At 34.2% G+C, this 21,596-nt stretch overlaps 1 protein-coding gene across 2 annotated transcripts in view; it reads right to left on the minus strand.

Moving 5' to 3' along the window:
• LOC119068851 (otoferlin-like) overlaps positions 1 to 21,596 on the minus strand; it is a 48,998-nt gene that overhangs the window by 26,138 nt on the left and 1,264 nt on the right. For both annotated transcript variants that reach the window (XM_037172667.1, XM_037172668.1), the window contains exons 2-10: positions 15,408 to 15,466; positions 14,052 to 14,241; positions 11,933 to 12,000; positions 11,164 to 11,335; positions 10,825 to 10,934; positions 7,958 to 8,100; positions 7,074 to 7,220; positions 6,379 to 6,562; positions 4,145 to 4,207 (exon numbers count right to left, since the gene is read on the minus strand). In XM_037172667.1, coding sequence (XP_037028562.1) covers positions 4,145 to 4,207; positions 6,379 to 6,562; positions 7,074 to 7,220; positions 7,958 to 8,100; positions 10,825 to 10,934; positions 11,164 to 11,335; positions 11,933 to 12,000; positions 14,052 to 14,241; positions 15,408 to 15,466 — 1,136 coding nt within the window. The remainder of the gene's footprint in view (positions 1 to 4,144; positions 4,208 to 6,378; positions 6,563 to 7,073; positions 7,221 to 7,957; positions 8,101 to 10,824; positions 10,935 to 11,163; positions 11,336 to 11,932; positions 12,001 to 14,051; positions 14,242 to 15,407; positions 15,467 to 21,596) is intronic.

The following is a 21,596-nucleotide window of genomic DNA, read 5'->3' on the forward strand; positions in this document are numbered from 1 at the left end:
GACTATTTGGTATTGATCGCCCGATGAGTTTCACTATACATAAGTGGTGTAAAGGGTAACGAATGAGGACCATAAAGTCAACATTTTGAATATTCAAATAGATCAGATTTGATCGGATAGATCAGTGTGACGAACCTTTACAATTTTACCATTTAATGACTGAAATGGGTCGAATTGTGAAAGTTTGTAAAAATAACAAAACAAAAACCAAATGAATAAAAAGCAATGTGTCAGTAGGCGGAAGAGGAGCTACGATAATTTAGGGAATTTCTACGCAAAAAATCTTTTCATGGTTTGCTCAAAACTCTTGCTGAAAAAAAGTCTGCATTTTTTGCTTGTTTGTTGTTGTTGTAAATGGTTTGTACTTTTTATCGTTAGTTTTGAAAATACCGTACCATAAGAAGAAAGTAATTGATTCCAAAACGTTTCTGATTTTACATGGATTTTTGAAATTTTCAAAGTCAATTTTGACCAATTTCCCGGTTGGTTGGGCTGAACAGTATTCCATTAGTGTTTTTTCACCTTATTTAATGACTAAAAACATCCAATCAACACTTTAGCCGAAATATTATCGTGCACGCAAAATACCAAATCGGTCTACAGCGACCGACAGATGACTGATGTTGAACTTTTTGAGATATCACGATTTTCTCTGAAAGCTAAGTTTTAAGCTCACGCTCACTGGGCTGTAAAGCTGATACTGCTCAAAAAAATGTAGAACAAATGTGGAACGTCCCATTGAAAATTATCAAAACTGTCGAGAAGTGGACCAGCTAAAGTTTACGCAATATACCATAAGGCATGAGGCCTTCATTATTTTGTATTGAACTTTTCTGACCTACGCGTACGCTGTGAAAATAAAATAAAAATGAAAATAATCCGGCGAGCTTTGAAACAGGTCGGATAAAATTTTATTTTCATGCTTCGGGGCCGAAAATGAGGGCAATTTTTCGAATTTTCTCGGGTTTCTGGCCCTCTGCATGAAAACTGACATGTGCACCTGTTTGGGACGGTTGATTTAAGGCACTTTCGCTTGTAAGCCACACTTCGTTCAGCCTATAATCCGCGAAATTGCCTAAAATCAATCGTCCAAAACAGGTACACAAATAACCATTGATTGTAAAGATGTTTCAGCTTTTTTTTTCGAACTACATGATGCCTAAAGTAATATGTCAATGATTTTATCTATCTACTCACTTCATGTCGAGCTTCATGTACAAATCATCAGTTTGTTTTCTTAGGTTTTCATTTTTCAACAAAAGAATCTTCTCAACTTCTAATCAAATTGACGTAGTTGGGATATTGAAATACCTCTTCACTGCCCACTATGTCATCTAACCAGAGATTCTAGTTTTACTCCACAAAATAGACAGAAATTGCTAGGTCAAACAGCTTCTCACTTCGATAGTTTTTGAAGAACAGATATTCGTTCCCATAGATATTACATTATCGAAGTGGACTGTCGACCTATTGGACAGATCAGCCAAATGTTTTGGACAAAAAAGTGTGAAAAAGGGCAAATTGCCTTTTGCCAGAAACCATTTTCCCATTCATATGTTACAGATTAAGTACACCGGAAATAGCGAAGCCTCAATAGATATATGGAAATCAGTGTCAATGTTAACTGCTTGTAAAACAATAACAACACCAAAAAAATATTTGCCAATAAGATCAAACCTATTATATGGCAAAAAACACGTTTTTGTTGACATTAAATACCAATCAAATCGTGTAAACTGGACTGCCATAAATGTTGTTATATTTCCAGCTGAGTGATATTCCACTTGTTATATTCAATCCTACTCAAATATTTATACAAACATTTCCAAGCAAACAAGGAACGAAACCGGCAATTAAAACAAATAATTTGTTTACCATCGTAGTAAAGGAATTTCGGAAGGTACATTTTGTCATTTAGATGTGTAATGTGTGTGTGTGTATACACGGGGGTTAGGTGTGGCATTAATGTTAGCCAGGTAATATAATGTTGCATGTTTTCTACGATTGTTGGTTTTAAATTAATAAACATTGCTATATGTAATACCACCCTTCTATGCTGGTATAACATGTCTGCTTTAAACACACAATCTGTATCACACGTGTCGTTACTATTTGCGAACGCAAAATTATGACAACATCACATTAAAACACGGTTCCTTATTACTGAAATGAAATCGCAGATAAAATGTCTTATGTATATTAAAAGAGGCTGTGCGAAAACGTTGTCATTTTTATCACATTGATCTTCCCATAAAATAAAATGTAGGCAGCAGGACATGGCACATAAAATTCATATGACAGTATGTAGGCGCTTACAGTGATTTTGAATCGTAATCAAGGATTGATTATTTTTTTCTCCTCCCCAAGTAGCACCAGTTGTGGTTGGATATAATTTAATTACATTCCACAATTATGTCCACTGTTGCTCGTTAACTGATTTGTTGACGAGTCAGATATTGTAACCCTTGACATTGAGTCGGACCGCAAAAAGAGGCTGTGCGAAAACGTTGTCATTTTTATCACATTGATCTTCCCATAAAATAAAATGTAGGCAGCAGGACATGGCACATAAAATTCATATGACAGTATGTAGGCGCTTACAGTGATTTTGAATCGTAATCAAGGATTGATTATTTTTTTCTCCTCCCCAAGTAGCACCAGTTGTGGTTGGATATAATTTAATTACATTCCACAATTATGTCCACTGTTGCTCGTTAACTGATTTGTTGACGAGTCAGATATTGTAACCCTTGACATTGAGTCGGACCGCAAAAAGAGGCTGTGCGAAAACGTTGTCATTTTTATCACATTGATCTTCCCATAAAATAAAATGTAGGCAGCAGGACATGGCACATAAAATTCATATGACAGTATGTAGGCGCTTACAGTGATTTTGAATCGTAATCAAGGATTGATTATTTTTTTCTCCTCCCCAAGTAGCACCAGTTGTGGTTGGATATAATTTAATTACATTCCACAATTATGTCCACTGTTGCTCGTTAACTGATTTGTTGACGAGTCAGATATTGTAACCCTTGACTTTGAGTCGGACCGCAAACCTCCCACTCGTCTAAACAATAAATTTAGCAGCCAGAACGAAATGTTGTATTAGTCTTATAAGTAACTTCATACAAAGTGTAAAATTGTCGCGCCTAGGTCAGTTTTCTTAGATGGTTTCTTCAAGGAAAACATCGTTATTTGTATGATACACCGCAAACCAAGTACCAGAAGAGCTTGTTTAACGGTTAGTATAATCACAACTTCTCATATAAATTCAGTTTTTGAATGTTGGTATAATGCCACTGCGTTCTGAAGCTCGATACAAAATAATTCGAATTTAGAGTAAGCGTACCAATCTTGGGACAAGAATAGAGTTTATGAATTAAAGAATAATAGGTATCCGAGGGCTCATTCTTGTCCGAGAATTGGTGCGCTTACCCTACATGGCTGCATTTTAATTAAAAATTCAATCGATTCAACCAAGACTATAACGCTTCCGGCTACACTGCAAAATTCTGAAGGATATTTTTTCGAGAATAGAACCTGGACATAAAGGTACATTCATGATTAATTTTCCGCATCATGCAAAGATTCAATAGATATTCGAGACGCAGTTAAATATTAATTGGTTTCAGTTTCACCAAACGAAACACTGAATGAATCGAAATGAATTTGCAAAAGAGTTCGTTTGGTCTTTTAAAAACCGATGAGCTGAACCACGTTTGTTTTCCTTATTTTTTGCCCTTTTTCAATGTTCCGCCTAGCTTATGGAATAAGTTTATAATTTCATCAGCCTGTTACCTTGGGTGTTAACGACAGTTTGATTTTTTTATATTTCATACTGCGACGCAGTGTTAAAGAAGCATGTTTGGCGGATATTGTCTCGTTCTTGATTTTAAGCTATAGGTTTCACATTACAAAAATAAAATACAAACTTCAGATGTTGTCTCTTCTCGTTTTTAAAACAAAAACAAACAAAGCCCTAATACCCGGAACGCCTTCAATATACCCACAACCCGACACAACCCTTACGGACCTTCAACGTAAATATACAACACAATTTCGTTAAGGATATCAAAGAAAAAAACGTTACCACCTAAGACTGTACTCAAGTGAAGATAATGTACAAATAATGGATACTTACGGACAGAGTAATAATTTTATCGAAAAGCATCACCGGTGCCATGTGGAAGTCAAACACAAAGTACTGCAAAAGAAAAATTGAAAAACAAAGTCAACTCGATGGTAGTGGCTTCAAATTACATACTACTGCTGGGTGATACACAGAAAATGCCCTTAACATTATTTATAATTTGTTACATATAGTGGGATTACGTAATTTTCTCGTGTACAAAGTGGTAAGGTTGGATGACGTTGACTTAAAAACTATTAAATTGAGAACGAAATTCATTACTTCGACAAAATCACTTTTCCTAACTAGTGCGAAAAAATATTGGTAATCTAAGGATGAAAGAAAAACATTAATTTCGTTATCGAAATGGCATACGAATGTATTGAAACATTAAAAATCGTACCAAGAAGCATTTCGAGTAAAATACACCTGTTTTCGTAACGCTTGGACTAGGCCTTACGTGACCTGAACGCTAAAAAACTGGATTTCAGATAACCCGATAATGCCATAAAGCGAAGAAGAAATTACGTTCTTTGTTAATACCTGTGGAATGCGGTTTTAATTCACATAAAAACGTGATAACGTAAGAAAGTTCATTTCAAGCGGAAAAGAGAGTCGACTTTGAATTGAAGAAACACGCTACACTGTTTCTTTGTTATTCAACTTTCTTTTCAATTTTTATTTTATTTTTTTGATAGCAAAACTGTGAGATTCTCCAGAGAAACTCTACCCGTTTCTCTATGTATGAATGCCTTCAATATCCGGATTGAAAAATTTATCTTATTTCCTGTCGTATACCACGGAGAAATGAGTGAATGAACATTTATTGGCGCTTGAATTAAAACGTAAACATAAAATAAGATTTCGATTTATTTCCAGCGGATATTCCACAATTAGTTTCATTCAAACGAAAATGAGTATGTGAAAATTACACAGAAAGTGAATAAACCATTTTTGTCGTTGAATATTGTCTGAAAACTCTACGTCTACGACACACGATTTACTTAACTTCAACAATTTTACCAAAGCTCCATTCTTTCTGTTACATGTATGATATGAGTTATCTTATGAGCTTTACGAATTTGTTTACGGTACGTGCCGATTCCATCACAGAGGATTAGAAAAAGTATGAAGAACATGAAATTACACCAGTGGAATTATAACAGCCAGCAATTTCAAGCCAGTCATTGTTATCGACATGCAATGCTGATATTCATATATTTAAGTACGTGTCTTAATATATTTTACTCATATGTATGGAACGCCTGAACCGAATTATTTGGATGGAAATTGTCGGATGTTTTAATTCTATTCATTTGTAAAAATAAATCTTTTCTTCTGCAAATCTTAAATCAACACTTCGTCGAAAGTATCCACTTTCCTGAAGTAATTCGATGAATAAATATCCAGCTACCACATATACACGTTGTTAAAGCAACCGAACAGATTTATTTTTTATGATTCTCACCCTAGATATGAAAACTATTTTAGACAAACATATGAGAATAGTTGAAAAATGAAACCGTTGCTCACACATTTCGAATTGAAATCATTTTTGCAATCCATTTGCGCCTCGGGGTGTGTACTTCAAGTTGCTCATTAAATTAATTGATTAGCGAAATTATTCGCACATGGTGTGTTCCGTAGATGTCATGCTGTTTTTAAGCTTGTAACCATTTAAAAAATGTGAAATGTTTTTTCATCGAATTAAATTGAAATTTTTGTTAGCTGAGATACAGTTTGGACTCTTTTTTTCTGGAAGTCAGTATTCACATCAAGTGCAATTCAGTGTATTTGCTCTACTAAAATCTTCCTGTTAAAATGTTATATTGGATCATCCATTATTAATTATAAATTGGACCATTAAGGACGTTTGTCTTTTTGTGGAATTTTCGAGCCGTACATGACGTGTCCCACAATTCCCCAAGTAATGAAAATTAATAAAATTCATTCATGAAGTTCACGCACGCAAAATTATAAATTTCAATTTTTTTAATGATTTCAACGTTTAAAAACAGCTAACCGCGGTCAGTTAAATTTAATCTAAATTCGTCCTGACTAGACAGAAAATAATAAGCTAAACGTATATAAACGATACGTACGGAATTGTACACTGAATGATAACGTGCCACACAATGTATGTACACTTGTACACCGTAGATTTCAACAAATGATCATTAATTTCAAAGAGCATTGTGACTATGGAATGGAAGTATGTTAAAATACAAAGCACAATATATACGAACCTCATTATAATACGGACAATTAGTGCTTTCCTTGACGCTGGTATATTTCTTTTGGTCGCCTATTTGTATACAAACAACGGGGTCCATATTTAAACCAGGCAATTGTCGTGCTTCAATTATTGTCACGCAAACTTGAAAGTCCTGCGCTTTTAAATGGTGTTCAACCTTAGAGAGAGGTCGTACTCTAGAAATTGTAGGAAAAAATTCTGATTTAAGCTCGGTGTAAATTACCTATTTCATTAATAAATCCGTTGAGGCATGGGTGCTTGGCTAAAATTGTAGCCTACAGTTTCGAGTTTCGTATTTTATTTTCGATGATATTTTTCGCCAGAATCCCTTTTGCAAAATATAAAACCACAAAAAAGTTGGCTTTTAATAAAAAAGAAGAAATTTGCATCAGTTTGACGAGTTCTGAGAAAAGTGAGTAGTTTACCTAAATTTGCATAAAATGCTTAGTTTTCTCATAACTAGTGAAATGACGCACAAAATTCTACTTTCGTCATCAAAAGCCAACCCTTTTGTGGTTGTCATTGTGGTTTACAGTTTTAATTTTTTCAAATAGATTTCTGGTAAAAGATGAAGGCGGAAAAAATGTAGGCTTTTTAGCTGAGCATCCATGCCCCTTAGGAGAAATTTTGCATTCAAATTAACCGTAAAAAACGTTAAAACCGAGCAAATGAAATACATTTTTTTACCTCCTGTTTCTGCTATCCAAATTTGTACACTCTTCAACGTCACTTGATGCACCTGATTGTAAGCTGTCTGCTTGTGACATATTATCTGTTTGTTCATTTTGTGTTTCCTGGCCCGATGTTGCACCGTCTGTGTCCGTAATGAGAGATCTTTAATAGAAACATTTATATGTATTGCACACCCGTACGATTTTGTCCAATCAGCCTTGGATATTATACACTACACACAATAATAGAACAACAATAATGATAATAATCGATGACCAATTTGAGGACGTTTAATTAATTGCCTTATATCAACCATGTAACTATCGTATTCGGATCCGGAGGCATGGATTACATACACTAACATACTATGAAAATCAATGTTGATTCTATGTAAATATCACAATGTCTATTTTTGCTGTAAAGCAAAAATGGGGATGGGGTCGCATTTCTCTAATATTATACACGTCGTTCCATCGACCTAATTTGTTGAATAAATCGACGATTAATTAAAAATAAAATGAAAACAAAAAGGATATGGACGAGACGCCATAGCAAAAACTTAAATTTGTGTTCGTTGAATTAAATTGGAAGAATGGAAATTCGTTAAACGCTTCACTGATGGCTGGACAGTGAATTTTCATGAATCAATGCCTGAATGGCACAGTGAGATAGAAGGTGTTTTATAATTACCGAAACGAAAATATTTTCGTTTTCCATGATAAATGATTCAAATATTTGAAAACATGAAAATATGAAATGAAATTCCCGGTGTATAGTCACTCATTGTTTATATAAATATGATTTATATGGCCCCGAGAAATGCCATAAACAAAAATGTAATTTCTGGAGAGATATGACTGATTCATATTATACATAACAATAATAATATAGAAACATACCTTCCCTCATCTTCAGTGCTACTGTCACGCGACGTTTGACGTTGATGCCGTTGTTTTCCCAATTTCATAAATTGCCGTACAGTTCGCAATGTTCCTTTTTTCTCCGATGGGCTGTTATTCAATTGTCGACCGGCCGCTTTTTCCTTGGATTAAATTAAAATAAATGTGCTACAGACAGGCATTTATATAATACCACAGCATTATTCAAATACTAAAAATGTTGATGTTCGTTAAATTTCAAATGCGAATACTCTTCTACATCTCCTCATTGGTGGATGACAAAAATTATATTAAAATACAATCGAAGTTGAAAATGTTTTAAATCAGTAAAATGTTCGTGATGCGATTCGATTTGGTATAATTTGATTAACTTTATTATTTACAGTAATAAATTTTTGATCGGAAAATTTGATGAAAATCATCGGAAAATTTTGGACGAGATGGCGAGTGTTAGCAATTTCACAAAAATCGATCTGGTAAAATAGGTCATGGAACAACAAACATAAACTTTTGAATTTAGTCTGACAAAGACTACACTGAACGTTCTTTACAGATATTGTCGAGTTCTTGCAGCTAAAATCATACAAATTCACGAAATTTCTGTACCTCAAATAAGTCTCACAGAAACCAGTAAAGATAACGAAATTTTCAATTCATACGATAAAAGCTTATTGTGTAGCGTCGTAAACCGCGACCTATTCATTTTAAGGGTAGAAATGTTTTTTGCTTCTTCTCCTTCATCGTTTGCAATAAAACGTGAAACATCGAGTGACGTGACAATGTCTTCAAACGACAAAATCGTTATTAAAGTGGTAAGAAAATGGAATTTTAAGAGTTTTATTCGAAAAGAACATAAGAGCTATCAAGGCTGTGAGGTAAACAAGAGCTTTTAATAAACAGCATTATTCTGTTCCATATTATCCTAATGGGGGTAGACCGGTAGACATACTGATGAGCTTGGGGTATCATGTGTAACTTAAAGAATTTGACTATGTCAATGAGATGATGCAATGATCTGTTAGATTGGGATGAATGCTTGTATGCGTATTAAACTTTCAGAATGCAACGCTTTGACACCTCTGGCAGACAAATTGAAAATTAAGAGGCATGGATGCTTAGCTCAAATTGTAGCCTACATTAGTGTGTTACGTATTTGATTTTCGATAATATCTTTACACCAAAATCATTTTTGAAAGATATACGACCGCAATAACAACCACGGATGTGTTAGCTTTCAATAAAAAATAGATTTGTTGTACAAAAAATAATTCAGATGCCTCTTAAAATCCACGAACACTTAAAAACTGAAAACTTTATAGAATGAGAAAATTGTCTTCGAAATAGTGGCAACGAGTGATGGTGTATGCGGTAATTTTACGAACAACGGTGGAGTTAAAGATAATACTATGAGTCAGACCGTAGCACTACTCCTAGCATTAATACCAAAAATATTGGAAGGCTGATGGAACTAGATTGTCTCTGCTTGTAAAGATAGACGATTTGTTTTAATTGCATGAATGTGTCCATACTCGTTAAAACAAAAATTCAGAGCCACGGACGTGTACAAATAACAAGAATTAGATGATTTAAGTTAGATTCCTTTTTTGAATTTGTGTCCTCTGCCTGGTTTACTTTACTCTGCCGTGGTTTAGTCCAAGCGATCTCTTATCACACCACAGACCTACAAAGCAGTTTACAAATACGAGATAAAATAGACAAGCATCGCCCTCAACTGACAGGAAGCAGAAAAATTTTCAGTGTATTTTGGGCGAAAAGTTGATCTGTTAACATTTTCAGTGTATTTTGGGCGAAAAGTTGATCGATGAACATTTTTAGTGTATTTTGGGCGAAAAGTGCATCAGAAATTTTTTTAGTGTATTTTGGGCGAAAAGTTGATCGATGAACATTTTCAGTGTATTTTGGGCGAAAAGTTGATCGATGAACATTTTCAGTGTATTTTGGGCGAAAAGTTGATCGATGAACATTTTCAGTGTATTTTGGGCGAAAAGTTGATCGATGAACATTTTCAGTGTATTTTGGGCGAAAAGTTGATCGATGAACATTTTCAGTGTATTTTGGGCGAAAAGTTGATCGATGAACATTTTCAGTGTATTTTGGGCGAAAAGTTGATCGATGAACATTTTCAGTGTATTTTGGGCGAAAAGTTGATCGATGAACATTTTCAGTGTATTTTGGGCGAAAAGTTGATCGATGAACATTTTCAATGTATTTTGGGCGAAAAGTTGATTGATGAACATTTTCAGTGTATTTTGGACGAAAAGTTGATCGATGAACATTTTCAGTGTATTTTGGGCGAAAAGTTGATCGGTGAACATTTTCTGTGTATTTTGGGCGAAAAGTTCATCAGAAATTTTTTTAGTGTATTTTGGGCGAAAAGTTCATCGGTGAACATTTTCTGTGTATTTTGGGCGAAAAGTTCATCAGAATTTTTTTTAGTGTATTTTGGGCGAAAAGTTGATTGATGAACATTTTTAGTGTATTTTGGACGAAAAGTTGTTCGATGAACATTTTCAGTGTATTTTGGGCGAAAAGTTCATCAGAAATTTTTTTAGTGTATTTTGGGCGAAAAGTTGATCGGTGAACATTTTCAGTGTATTTTGGGCGAAAAAAAAAAATCCGAAACAATTTTTAGAGTAGTTGCCTTCTCCCTGCAACGAGGCAACATGGCTCGTACCTTCGGTCATAAGGCTATATGTTTGAGTAAACATACATTTTTGCTATCTCATAACTGACATTAATATAATCAGACATTTTTGTCAGATAAAAAGTTTCTTAGGGAAAGTATAGTGAATGAATTGAATTAATTGTCTACTCTACAATTTTTTTGTCTGAAACATATTCCTTACCATCATCAGTTTCGGGTCGCTTTTCGAAACTTTTTCGCCAGTGCTTTGTGACATTACACGTTTCAGTAGGTGTCGTTTCTTGCTAACATTCGTTGAACTATTTTCTCTATCTGTAAATATGAAAATACAATTTATGTAAAAGCTTTACGAGAAAATGATATGTTTCCATGTTTAAGAGCCGGGGCTTTTTCCATAAAAACAAACTACGAAGGAAATAAGATGAAAAAATTGGAAATAAATATTCTCCGTACATTTGGCTAATTAATTCATACATTCAAACAGAAAATATAATAACTTGTTTAAGTAGCTCTGATGTGTTTCATGTCTTATAGGCTTTACCTTGGCACAAAGTTTTTTCTAAATTTGCGATATTTTGCTCAATGTCCTTTAACAACATTTGTTGATCGTCATCTAAGCTGTTTTGCTGGATTGAGTTAATTAAATTGGTCGGCTCAAAGTTACCAGCTTCATCATCCGGTGAGGTGTACATAACATCAAACGTTACTGATACCTGTGTAATGTACGAAACGGATACGTTAAAAAGAGTTCGTTTTAGCATCTTTTTTTTGTGTTATTATTAGATTGAAGGTGATAACAGAGATCCATTATTATGCGGACGGAAAGGGTTTTTGTTTGGGATTTTGATACGACGGGAAGAGTAAAATCTACGAAAAAATGTTAAATTGAAAGTGTTCACGATTTCCACTTTCTTTCTTTTTTTACGCATACAACATCAAAGAAAAGATTTGTTTCTGTTTATTATTTCAATCTGGAACGGGCGGAAAAAATAACATTTTTTCTTTTGCATCTTCTCTATATACTAAATTACTACGCAGAAAATTTACTTTGTAATTTTAGAATAAAGGAGAACACGTTGGGTTAAATAAAATGAAATCTACATCTGTCCTTTCAGTAAAAACGGGTTCAACGGTATCAACGGACTGATTTTTGCCGATGTAAACGGTTTTCATTGCTATACGACTTCAGTTTCCGTCGATGTTTCAGTTGCAACCCAAATTTTAATTAATTTCAATTTTTCGAGTGATTTCAAACTACCTTTACCCCTTTACCTTTTCCGTACAAAAAGATACTCAAGTAGAAATATTACCTCTATTGGCTTACTATTCACATCTGATAGAAGATCTTCAACGTGCAAATGTCCCAAACCAATCAATCCTGAAAAAACAGAAGAAGAAAAAAAATTGTTGAACATCCAAAAACACTGTAGATATTAGTCAGAGTAAAACATCAATCGAATGTCACTCGAAATGGAAGAGATTACTTTATCAGTGCTATATAATAGACTGACAACTTTATGTAACATTTTACCATGTTTATGGGTAATGGCAGAGACAGACGAGTGAGTGAAAATAGACGAATGTGAAGAATTAAATAACATTGACATAGAATAAAGAAGATTTAAGATCACAATGATTCAAGTATACGTCCGAACGATTGCCTAAGCGGAATGAGATCGTAGCATAAGAGGCTTTGAAAACATTTTCTATTGCATTTACCGAATGTAAACAAGATAAACTTAACTCAAAATAAGTTTAAACATTTTCATGGATTTTATTCCATTCCAATCAATACAATCGTCCCACTTTAATATCACCGCACAAAAAGAATATGAATAAAAGAGCAACAGGTGTCTGGTACAGGTCCGGAGACTGGTGTCACCACTCTAAATAGTTATTTTCCTAACATGTCCTTAAATGTATATTTTACCTTAGAGATGTGAAAATTGTCAACCCAAGGCGAAACCGATACTGACAACACATCAGATGTGCGAAATCTCAGTTAAAGCAAAAGTAAGGAATAAGATTCAGCGTACAACAGCCGGGGTACTGATTTTTTACAAACATCAATTTTACGTACTAGTGCATTCATACACTACTTTGATCGCTCTGCTGTACATCTGTGCTGGTATAAAAGATTCGAGCTGATCAGCAGCAGTGTAGCTACAAACAATATTTATTTCATCTACTTTCATGACTATACTATGCACCTATTGCATCCGAATCCCACCCAGATTTATTCAGCTGGGAATTTAGTATCGCACCCGAGATTTATTAAACTTATTTTAACGACGGACAGGACATTACCACACAAGCTGACCACTATGTTAGCTCTCTCGCAAATACCATTCTTGCAATTTCCCAACGAAAAATGTCCAGCAACGAAATATTGTTTTAACAAAATGCAATTCTTTTTGCAGACAATTTTATTCACATATAGCAGCATGACCTACTAACCTCGGCACGAGCATGTAAACCAAGCTGCTTCCATATAATTTCAACGTAAAACAACGAAAGTGCAAGGTAAAATATAGGTCTAGGTGCAATTGTGTCGTTGTATCGTATAATATAGGTCAACGTTGCGATGCGAATCATTTTCGGTATTATATCCAGCGAACGCTCACAGTAAACAAAATTATCTTCTCTCTAGACAGTATAACGTAAAAGCGAATGTATTATTCTGATTCGCAGGCTATACGAACATAAATAATGCATTTCATGATTCAACATTCATTCATCCGTATTTTGGTTTATTCATAGGAAAAATACTGCCTGCCCTTATTTTACTTTATGTACGAAATTTCAAAAGCCATTTTCTCGTGCCACTAAAGGCCACTGAAGGGCATTGGTATTAATACTCCATACCGTAAAATCATTTCCCAAAGTATCGTCGTTAATAATGTAACTAACATCACCGTTACGAAAACCAAATTCCTAATTGATTCGATTGACCATTAATTATTAAACTTTTCTCGTCATCACAATGCATTCACCGCAACTACCATAACAATTTTCCATCGCATAATAAATTCCTAACATCTCCGGCTACAACACTTTTATTCGAAAAACCAACATTATATAGTGTGCAGTGCATGGCATGGCATATAAAATTACATTAACCACTCTGAATATATTGTAGACGTCGTCATAAAAGCGCGTGCATGAAAAGATGGATACTCCATCATAAAATCGACAATTTACATTAACAACGAACTCGAATTAAATGGTTAATGTTTTGAGTTTTATGAATGGGCATTATCTTAGGTTGTAAATAATTTTTCGAATCCCTTACATTCCTTTGTTGTGCAATGCAAATGTACCAGACAAAACAAAGAAACGTAAAATTGAGGCAATGGACAAAGGTATTTATATTTAAGTCCGACAACAGCTACAACACATAGTTTTAAAAATACACATGATATGGGTTACCTTGCATTAGCATCACATAACGGCCAACCATTTTACTATTACTCGATATGGCACCACGGGAACTGCCACCTCTTGATGTTGACGACGAGGCAAGACCAGTCTTCAGCAATATTTTGGTTGTTTGACTGCGAAGTTCCACAATTATGTGCTCTTCTGGTGATGCACATCTTGCTAATGGCCATATGAACGACTGTAAATAACATTAATTTTAGTATACCAATGAAATTAGCTTTTACTTTCGTCTTCTTCTTCTTCTATTTCTTCTTGTACAAAGCAAAAAGAAAGTCAGACAGTTTATGCTTCACAATATAAGTTTTTTATGAGACATAAATTTTAAAGTTTTAAATTTGTTCTGCTTCTGTGATAGCATTTTTAATCGTCTACACTCAGAGCATGTATAATTCTTTCTAATTACTAAGTTTTTAATAAAAAATTAAAATTGAAATTTAATGTAAACTTGCTTCATGGTAAATCGAATGCGACGGTCAAAAGTCGTAATAAAATAAAAGTAGGCTATCGCTACACCAAGGCCCGCAGGATACAAAGACAATTTTTATAATTGAGCCCGTGATATACTCACATTAATGAACTTTGAAAAGTATCCATTTGTTTATACGCTCACTCTATCAGTTATCGAAAGTGACGATAAAGGCAAAGACCATAGTCTCGCGTCTCGCTAAACAATTTTGTTGGAAAGTCTGCCATGACTGACATCTGGAATATTTATAAATTCCTCATATATGGCAATGTTAGTACCATAAGAAACATTTTTTGTTTCAGCCAGTGTGAGAGTGTGGCACAGATTTCGAAAAACAGGAAGGAATTACCATTTACGTGGACTTTGGATTTATGAGAAAATTCAATCAAATCTCGTTTTACTATTCATTTCTAGCAGAATTACGAAAACAATTTAGACACCGACAAAATAGATGCATGTGATCTGGTTAATTTTTAGAGTTAAAAATATTGAAGATGAAGTGCTGCCTATTAAAAATTGTTAGATCCAAAGACACACCAGACCTGATGAGTCTATGTGAAACACACTGCGCTGCACCGCACTTCCGTTTCTTTTACCTCGTTGCTAGTTGTAAAAAATGGATTTCCATTTAATGTCGTCATGAAGTCACGTATATTTGTTGTAAATTAATCGTACTTGGGAGGCATATAATATATGTCCGATCATAATTTCTAAATTATGTTTTGTCGCATGCAACACGTACAATTTCTTATCCGACATATTTGTCATAGATTTTCAACTTCATATGAAATATTCCCTGATATTATAGGCAAAGTTTTAACTCCGAAAGCCATCTAACACTTTCATGTACGTGTTTCATTAATATTATTCCACCTTACCTGATTCACTTGAAGAATGTTTGATTTCGACCCAAGTTCATTAGTTGTGTGTGCAACTCCTGGAAAATGAAAAATATTTTTTTGTATTTATATTGGTTGCAACAGTGAGCCCAACTAAAAAGCATTTTCAAATCGTGCATTTATATCAAGAAATGTTTGTTTGAACTTAAATTTTATATACCGAAACTGGACTCCGCTCAGTATGTATGAACAAATGGAAAATGGAATTAAAAGAGCTTAAAGCAAGACACTAACTTTCATATAACACGCAGAAATTTATTCTATTGAAAAAATTGAGAGATAAAACCAAATTAAACTTTGAAGTTAAACATTGTTGATCAATTTTTAGTGAGAACAATGCCCTCGTGCAATATAATCAGAGACATTAATTTTGTAGACGATTTAAAAAAGGATGACCTTTACCATCCTACGGTTTTATATGTAATTCATTCCAATAGAATAAAATTTGCGAATTATTTCACCTAACACAAAGAATGGAATGTCAAACAAAAAATCAAAATTTAGATTTTATTCCGATGAATTATGTGTAGGATGAAAAGAAGCAGAAATAACGAAACCTTCGATTCGTATACAACAATGTGACAGTGAATTTGTTTCCTTTTAAAGTTCTATTTCAACGCTATCAATTGATTGATCTGTATGAACAAAAAGCACACAATAATTTTTCTATTGATTGACGTATTAGTACTTCGAAAGTTGTTATTGCGATCAACTTTTAAAGTCTTCCCTGCTCGGCTTTAGTCTTTCGCAGCCGTAACAATTTTATCGACATAATGTAAGTATTTTCTATACATTGATTAAAATAAATCTATTACTTCACTTGGCTTAACATTTATTTTTTCGTCGTTCTCTAGTCAATGTTTGAAACGTTTCAGCGCCGTGTAATGGAAAATAGGACAATATATAATGGAAACATTTTTGTTCATCATTGAGTTAAAAGAGCGCAAATTATCGATAAGATGAAGTCTGTAGCTCGGGCTAGACGGAGCTTAGAGCCAAACAAAATTTTTGAAAATTTTAGCTGCAACATTTTTTTATATTGTTTCTGTCTCACAGTTGTTCGTAGCGCCAAGGTTCTCACTATTAACAGACAGTGAAAATTCTAAAAAATTCTAAAAAGTACTATAATTGATGAAACTTTGAACACGTTTTACTATAATATAGCATTTTGTAAGAAATAACGCAGCTGAAAATAAAGCAAAGGCTTTTATGACCTTGGATTAAAATTTTTATTGTACTGATGGATGGGAGGTTGAGTTTAAAGCAACTTATACAAAGCATGCCGAAAAATAAATAGCGGCTGTACTGTCCTACTTTTAGCTAAATGTCAATTCCTTGCAGACAATTTTTTGTTGTTGCTAAACATGAATTCTATGGCACCAACCATGTAGCCAATAGAAAAACAGTGACATTATTTTGTCATTACAAAACCTGTACGGTTAAATTTCCCAGAGTGATTTAAATTTTATCCAAAAGATTCGGGCAGGTTTCAGTGAAGAGGACGTATCTTTTTCTTAACATTCCATAGGAGGATAATATTTCACATTTTTTAATGGAAAATTCGACTTATGGCTTGGTTTTAAGCTATAGGAGCTTATTATATATTACACATGGCACTTTGTTAAAGTAGATAGGACAGGATGTATATAATACGCTTCAAGGAAAAACACTCGCTGTCAGAATATAAGCCCTGCATCATGTGAGGATACCAAGAAATTATATTAAAAAATCCCAAACGCGTTCGGATAGATTATGAAACTGAAACAACGGCGAAGTAGATTTTCTTAGAAAATGAAATTATATGTATACCTGATGCTACCATAAACCTTTTTCTTAAAGAATGGTAACACTGCGTGCCATCCGCTGGCGGAATAGATGAACAAAAAAAATGTGAGTTTTTATCAAAGGAAAGGCAGCCAGTGTGTGTTGAGAATTTTTCTCCATACACACAAAAAAGAACATTATGAAACGAAAATAAATATTTATTCGACTTTTGTTGGATAATTTCAATTTCCCATTTTCATGGTTATACTCATTTTGCAATAAAGCTTTTTAAAAACATCCAATAAAATGACAAATAAATTCACCTGGGACACAATCACCCTTTTTATTTTTACATTTTTTTCTCTTTTCATTCGTCTAAAAATCCTGTTTTCTATCCCCACATTACATGTTCAATTTCTTCAAAAATCAATGCTGGTAAGCGAGAAAAAATGTCACAAAAAGTAGAAGACAGAAAAAAAAAGTTTTCCAATACGAAAAAAAACATCATTTACGTCACATATGTGTACTTATGGGTTAGCCTAACATAACATTGTGTGAATGGAAATGTTTCACCTGTTTGAGTTTGGTTTCAGAAGGTAAACATAACTTTTCTCCGAAACAAAGTTTTACGCGTGTAATGTGAACCAAGTAACCAAGTATCTACGTATCCCTGATTTGTAAGCACAAGCACATACTCTCCCTCGACACATCGATACGGATATTTTCTTACTTCTCACAAGTTTGTTTAAGTTATATCGTTTAAGAGTAACATCTAAGATATTCGTTGGAATATTTTTACGAAAATAAGACAAGCTCAACACATTCATCTGCATATCAAAATAAATGTAAATTTCTTGTAAACGTCAGTCACGCTGTTGCAGCTGCGATGCTGTGTTAAATTAATGTAAAAGATATCTTCTGACAATCTCTTGTTCGAAATGGTGGCGATGCAAACTTAAACAAGCTTTATTCTAAAGTAGATTTTCACTTTTAGCCTCGAAAAATTTATTCATATTGTAAGCTCGCAATTTTCTTAAAAAGTCCATTATGAGACAGATTTTACGTAAAACCATAGTACAGTAAACGTCAGTGAAATTTAGACATTAATTTCTTCCAGCTGTTTTTCAGACCAATAAGGGAACCAGCTGACAAGCAGCTGAAACAAATTCAAGTCTGTTCAAGTAACTTCAAGTCAGTTCAAGTCAATTTAAATCACTGACGTCGACTGTAGTTTTCACCAACAACAATACAATATTATGTGTGTCTTTGCTGAGCAAACACCAAAGATGAACATGTTCATGCATAAACATTGGCATTAAAAACAATCGAAAATTAAACGCAAACATGAAACGAACTTAAAGCTTGTACCGGAAATAAGTTATCGAATAAAATCATTGAAAATTTCTAATTTATACTCTCGCCCTATTATGTTTAAATCACCTGAATGGCTGTGAATGAGATATATACGTAAATTACATTGCCAAACACAATGACTGTAAACATCAAAGGAAAACATTGAATAAGAAAATTAGAAAACAATTTTCAAATTTCAAATTCGCTAGGGGAGTCAAAGGAAATCTGTAAAGATTCTCGCGATTGAAGACTGGTAATCTTCGATATATTGCGAAAACCAAACAGTATTACAGCATTCGTTTAATGTGTTTTCCAATTGACGCTTGTGTGACACGAATGTTAAAGGTATACTCGCTATTCAAATTGTAGCAACGAATTTAACTTTGTTTGATTTAGCATGAAACTTTAAATGGAACTTGAGTGTTGTCTATGATTTATGGTTCTCACAGGCTCACAGGTATTAATTTATCATTCGTTGGTAAGTTTTGCGTTCAGGGATTGTTTTATGGTGCTAATTTGCTGATATTTTAGTCATTCGTACACGGATTTTAGAGCATTCATCCCTAAATCCTGAGATGGGTGAGCTGATCAAATTAGGAAAGTGTATTTAATATTCTTATTCTCTTGTTAATACAAATTTTACAATGCAGTTTTCCTCTAAACTTAACAGATAGTACCGAAAAATATGGTACAGTGACAAAATCGACAAAATCGGACAAAATATTTTCGGCAAGCCCACCTGGCAACAGCAGGTTTTCTTTCAGATGATGTCTGATTTATTGATAGTATCGCCTGCATTTATCGTTTGTTACATGTCACATACACGCGTATTACTAAGAGAACATTATGTACAATGCTCACCAGCTGAAAAAAACTGATTCTGCCAGCAGAGCTTATTTTTAGGAATTTTAATTCCTTATAAATTCCGAAAAAATTCTGAAATAATTTTTCGGAATTATTCGGAAGCTTTTTTGATTTTCTCCAAATTTTCAGAATTAAAATTCCTAAAACTTAACACTGGTACCTAAACTCAACTCAATTTAAGTTTGCAATTGGTTAGCATTCTACAGTTTTAATTGTTCCACATCGTTCTACACGTTGTCAACAAAAAAGCGTAAATATAAAGAGTGTCGTTTCACTCACACGTAAGTGTGGAATTGAAGAAGCGTAAAGACAAACGCTAATTCTATCTGGTGGAATACGTCTCGAACAAATAAAATGAAAGGAACAAACGAAACCCACCAAAATTGTATTCTTATGATGAGATCAGTTCATCATGCCTGCACGTTAGCAAGGAACATATTTTATTTTATTTTTATTTATTTATTTTTCAACGTTTTACGACCAACTAACAGGCCGAAGCCCAATAACAAGTCAGTCGAAAGAATGCAGCAATTCTGGGAAGAAATAACCGACTTTTGGGGTAACTTTAACTCGTATGTTTAAGATAATCGAAAAATCATCAAACCGACAATTTGTTTTTTTAAATTACACCTTACATCACCCATTTCGTCCCAGGATCGCCGCTCTATTAACGCCAGCAATACTAAGAACAATTTGGAACCGTTTTTGCATAAATTCTGTGAAAAATTAAAAAAATATAGTTTTTCTCGTACCATTTTCTACACACTAGAAGGTCATCGAATCTGCAACCCAGTGAATCTTTACGTCGAGTCTATATTCGTTTGAAAGCTCTTGAAATTCCCTTTAAAATGAGCTACGACACGACTATATTCATTTCCAGTCACATATTTTAGAAAGCTTTAAATCCAAAAAAAATCTGAAAAAGTCATGGTCGGGAGCACTTTTTGTAATTGTTCAACGGTGACTCAATTTTTTTTAAATTTTAAAGTATGCCAAATCGAAGCCACGGTCTCTACGATTAATTATCGTATACACTTAAGATATATTTTTCCGCACAGCTGGCAGAACTAATCTCACTATGGCTTTGGGACCAAAAAAGTCGGTTTTCAGAGGTGCGCATGGGAGCTTCGAACTTCAAAAATTTTTTTTTCGTATTTTCGTGTTCAGTGGACCATTCTGCATCGAACCTACCCGCAGGCCTTAAAAAATTAAAAAAAAGGTTGCAAAACGCTACACCCTAATGTACAGCAACTTTTTGACTTTTCCCCCTTAGCTCCCACGTATTCTGGGCGTCAATACGAGTTCAACGAGCTATCGCACGTCTCATAAGGTCTCGCAAAAGGTTCAAAATTGGCCGAGATATTGCATTTCAAAAAAAGGATGAAACTAGTTATTTTTTGAGAAGAGTTACTCGGAATCGATCGGCTATGGGCTAGGATTGTCCCCCAGACACGTTACTAATAAAAAAACATTTTGGACATAAATTTGGTTCAAATTTACTCTTTCATTCCAGCCGTAAAGGTCAACTTTTTTTCAAATGATCCGCAAATCCTGCAACACAAAACTTCTGTGGTAGATTTTTGATATGTGATAGAGGGAGAAGCCAGCTACTTGAATATGTAGTTCACCCATCAGAACAATGATGTTGCAGAGGTACAGTACTATTTGAAAGTTGACCATACTTTGACTGATAGCTGGCCAAGGCCATGGGTGGTGCGTACGGAAGTCAGAGTGGGCTCAAACGGTCGGCCGTGGATAGGCCAACAATCCTACAAAGTTTCAACTTTTTGTGTTACTCCTTCCTAACGTTATTGCTAAAAAAAGTGTTCTGACACCCTCTGACATCAAACCACACGTAGACACATTACACCCAAACTGGATTTTTTTGAGAAAAAATGGCAGACACCCCCTCGCTAGAATTGAACGACGAATCGAATGAGCTAGAACTCAATAATATCGGCGATAGCTTGTTTCAGAAATTGAAAATTTGGCTGACGAATTGGCGAATTGACTCTTAAACAAAATCGAAAAAAAAATTAATCGTCCGAGGATAGGTACACCTACCCTATTTTGTCGATTCTCATGTCAATTTTTTTCATATGTTTGGCTTTGGTATCTTGTGCGTCATACACATCTAATTGCTGAGTTAGATAGCAACCTAAAAGTGACAGATGCACAATTACAACT

Source organism: Bradysia coprophila (assembly GCF_014529535.1).
Source record: "Bradysia coprophila strain Holo2 chromosome X unlocalized genomic scaffold, BU_Bcop_v1 contig_20, whole genome shotgun sequence".
In the NCBI taxonomy this organism is placed as follows: Eukaryota; Metazoa; Arthropoda; class Insecta; order Diptera; family Sciaridae; genus Bradysia; species Bradysia coprophila.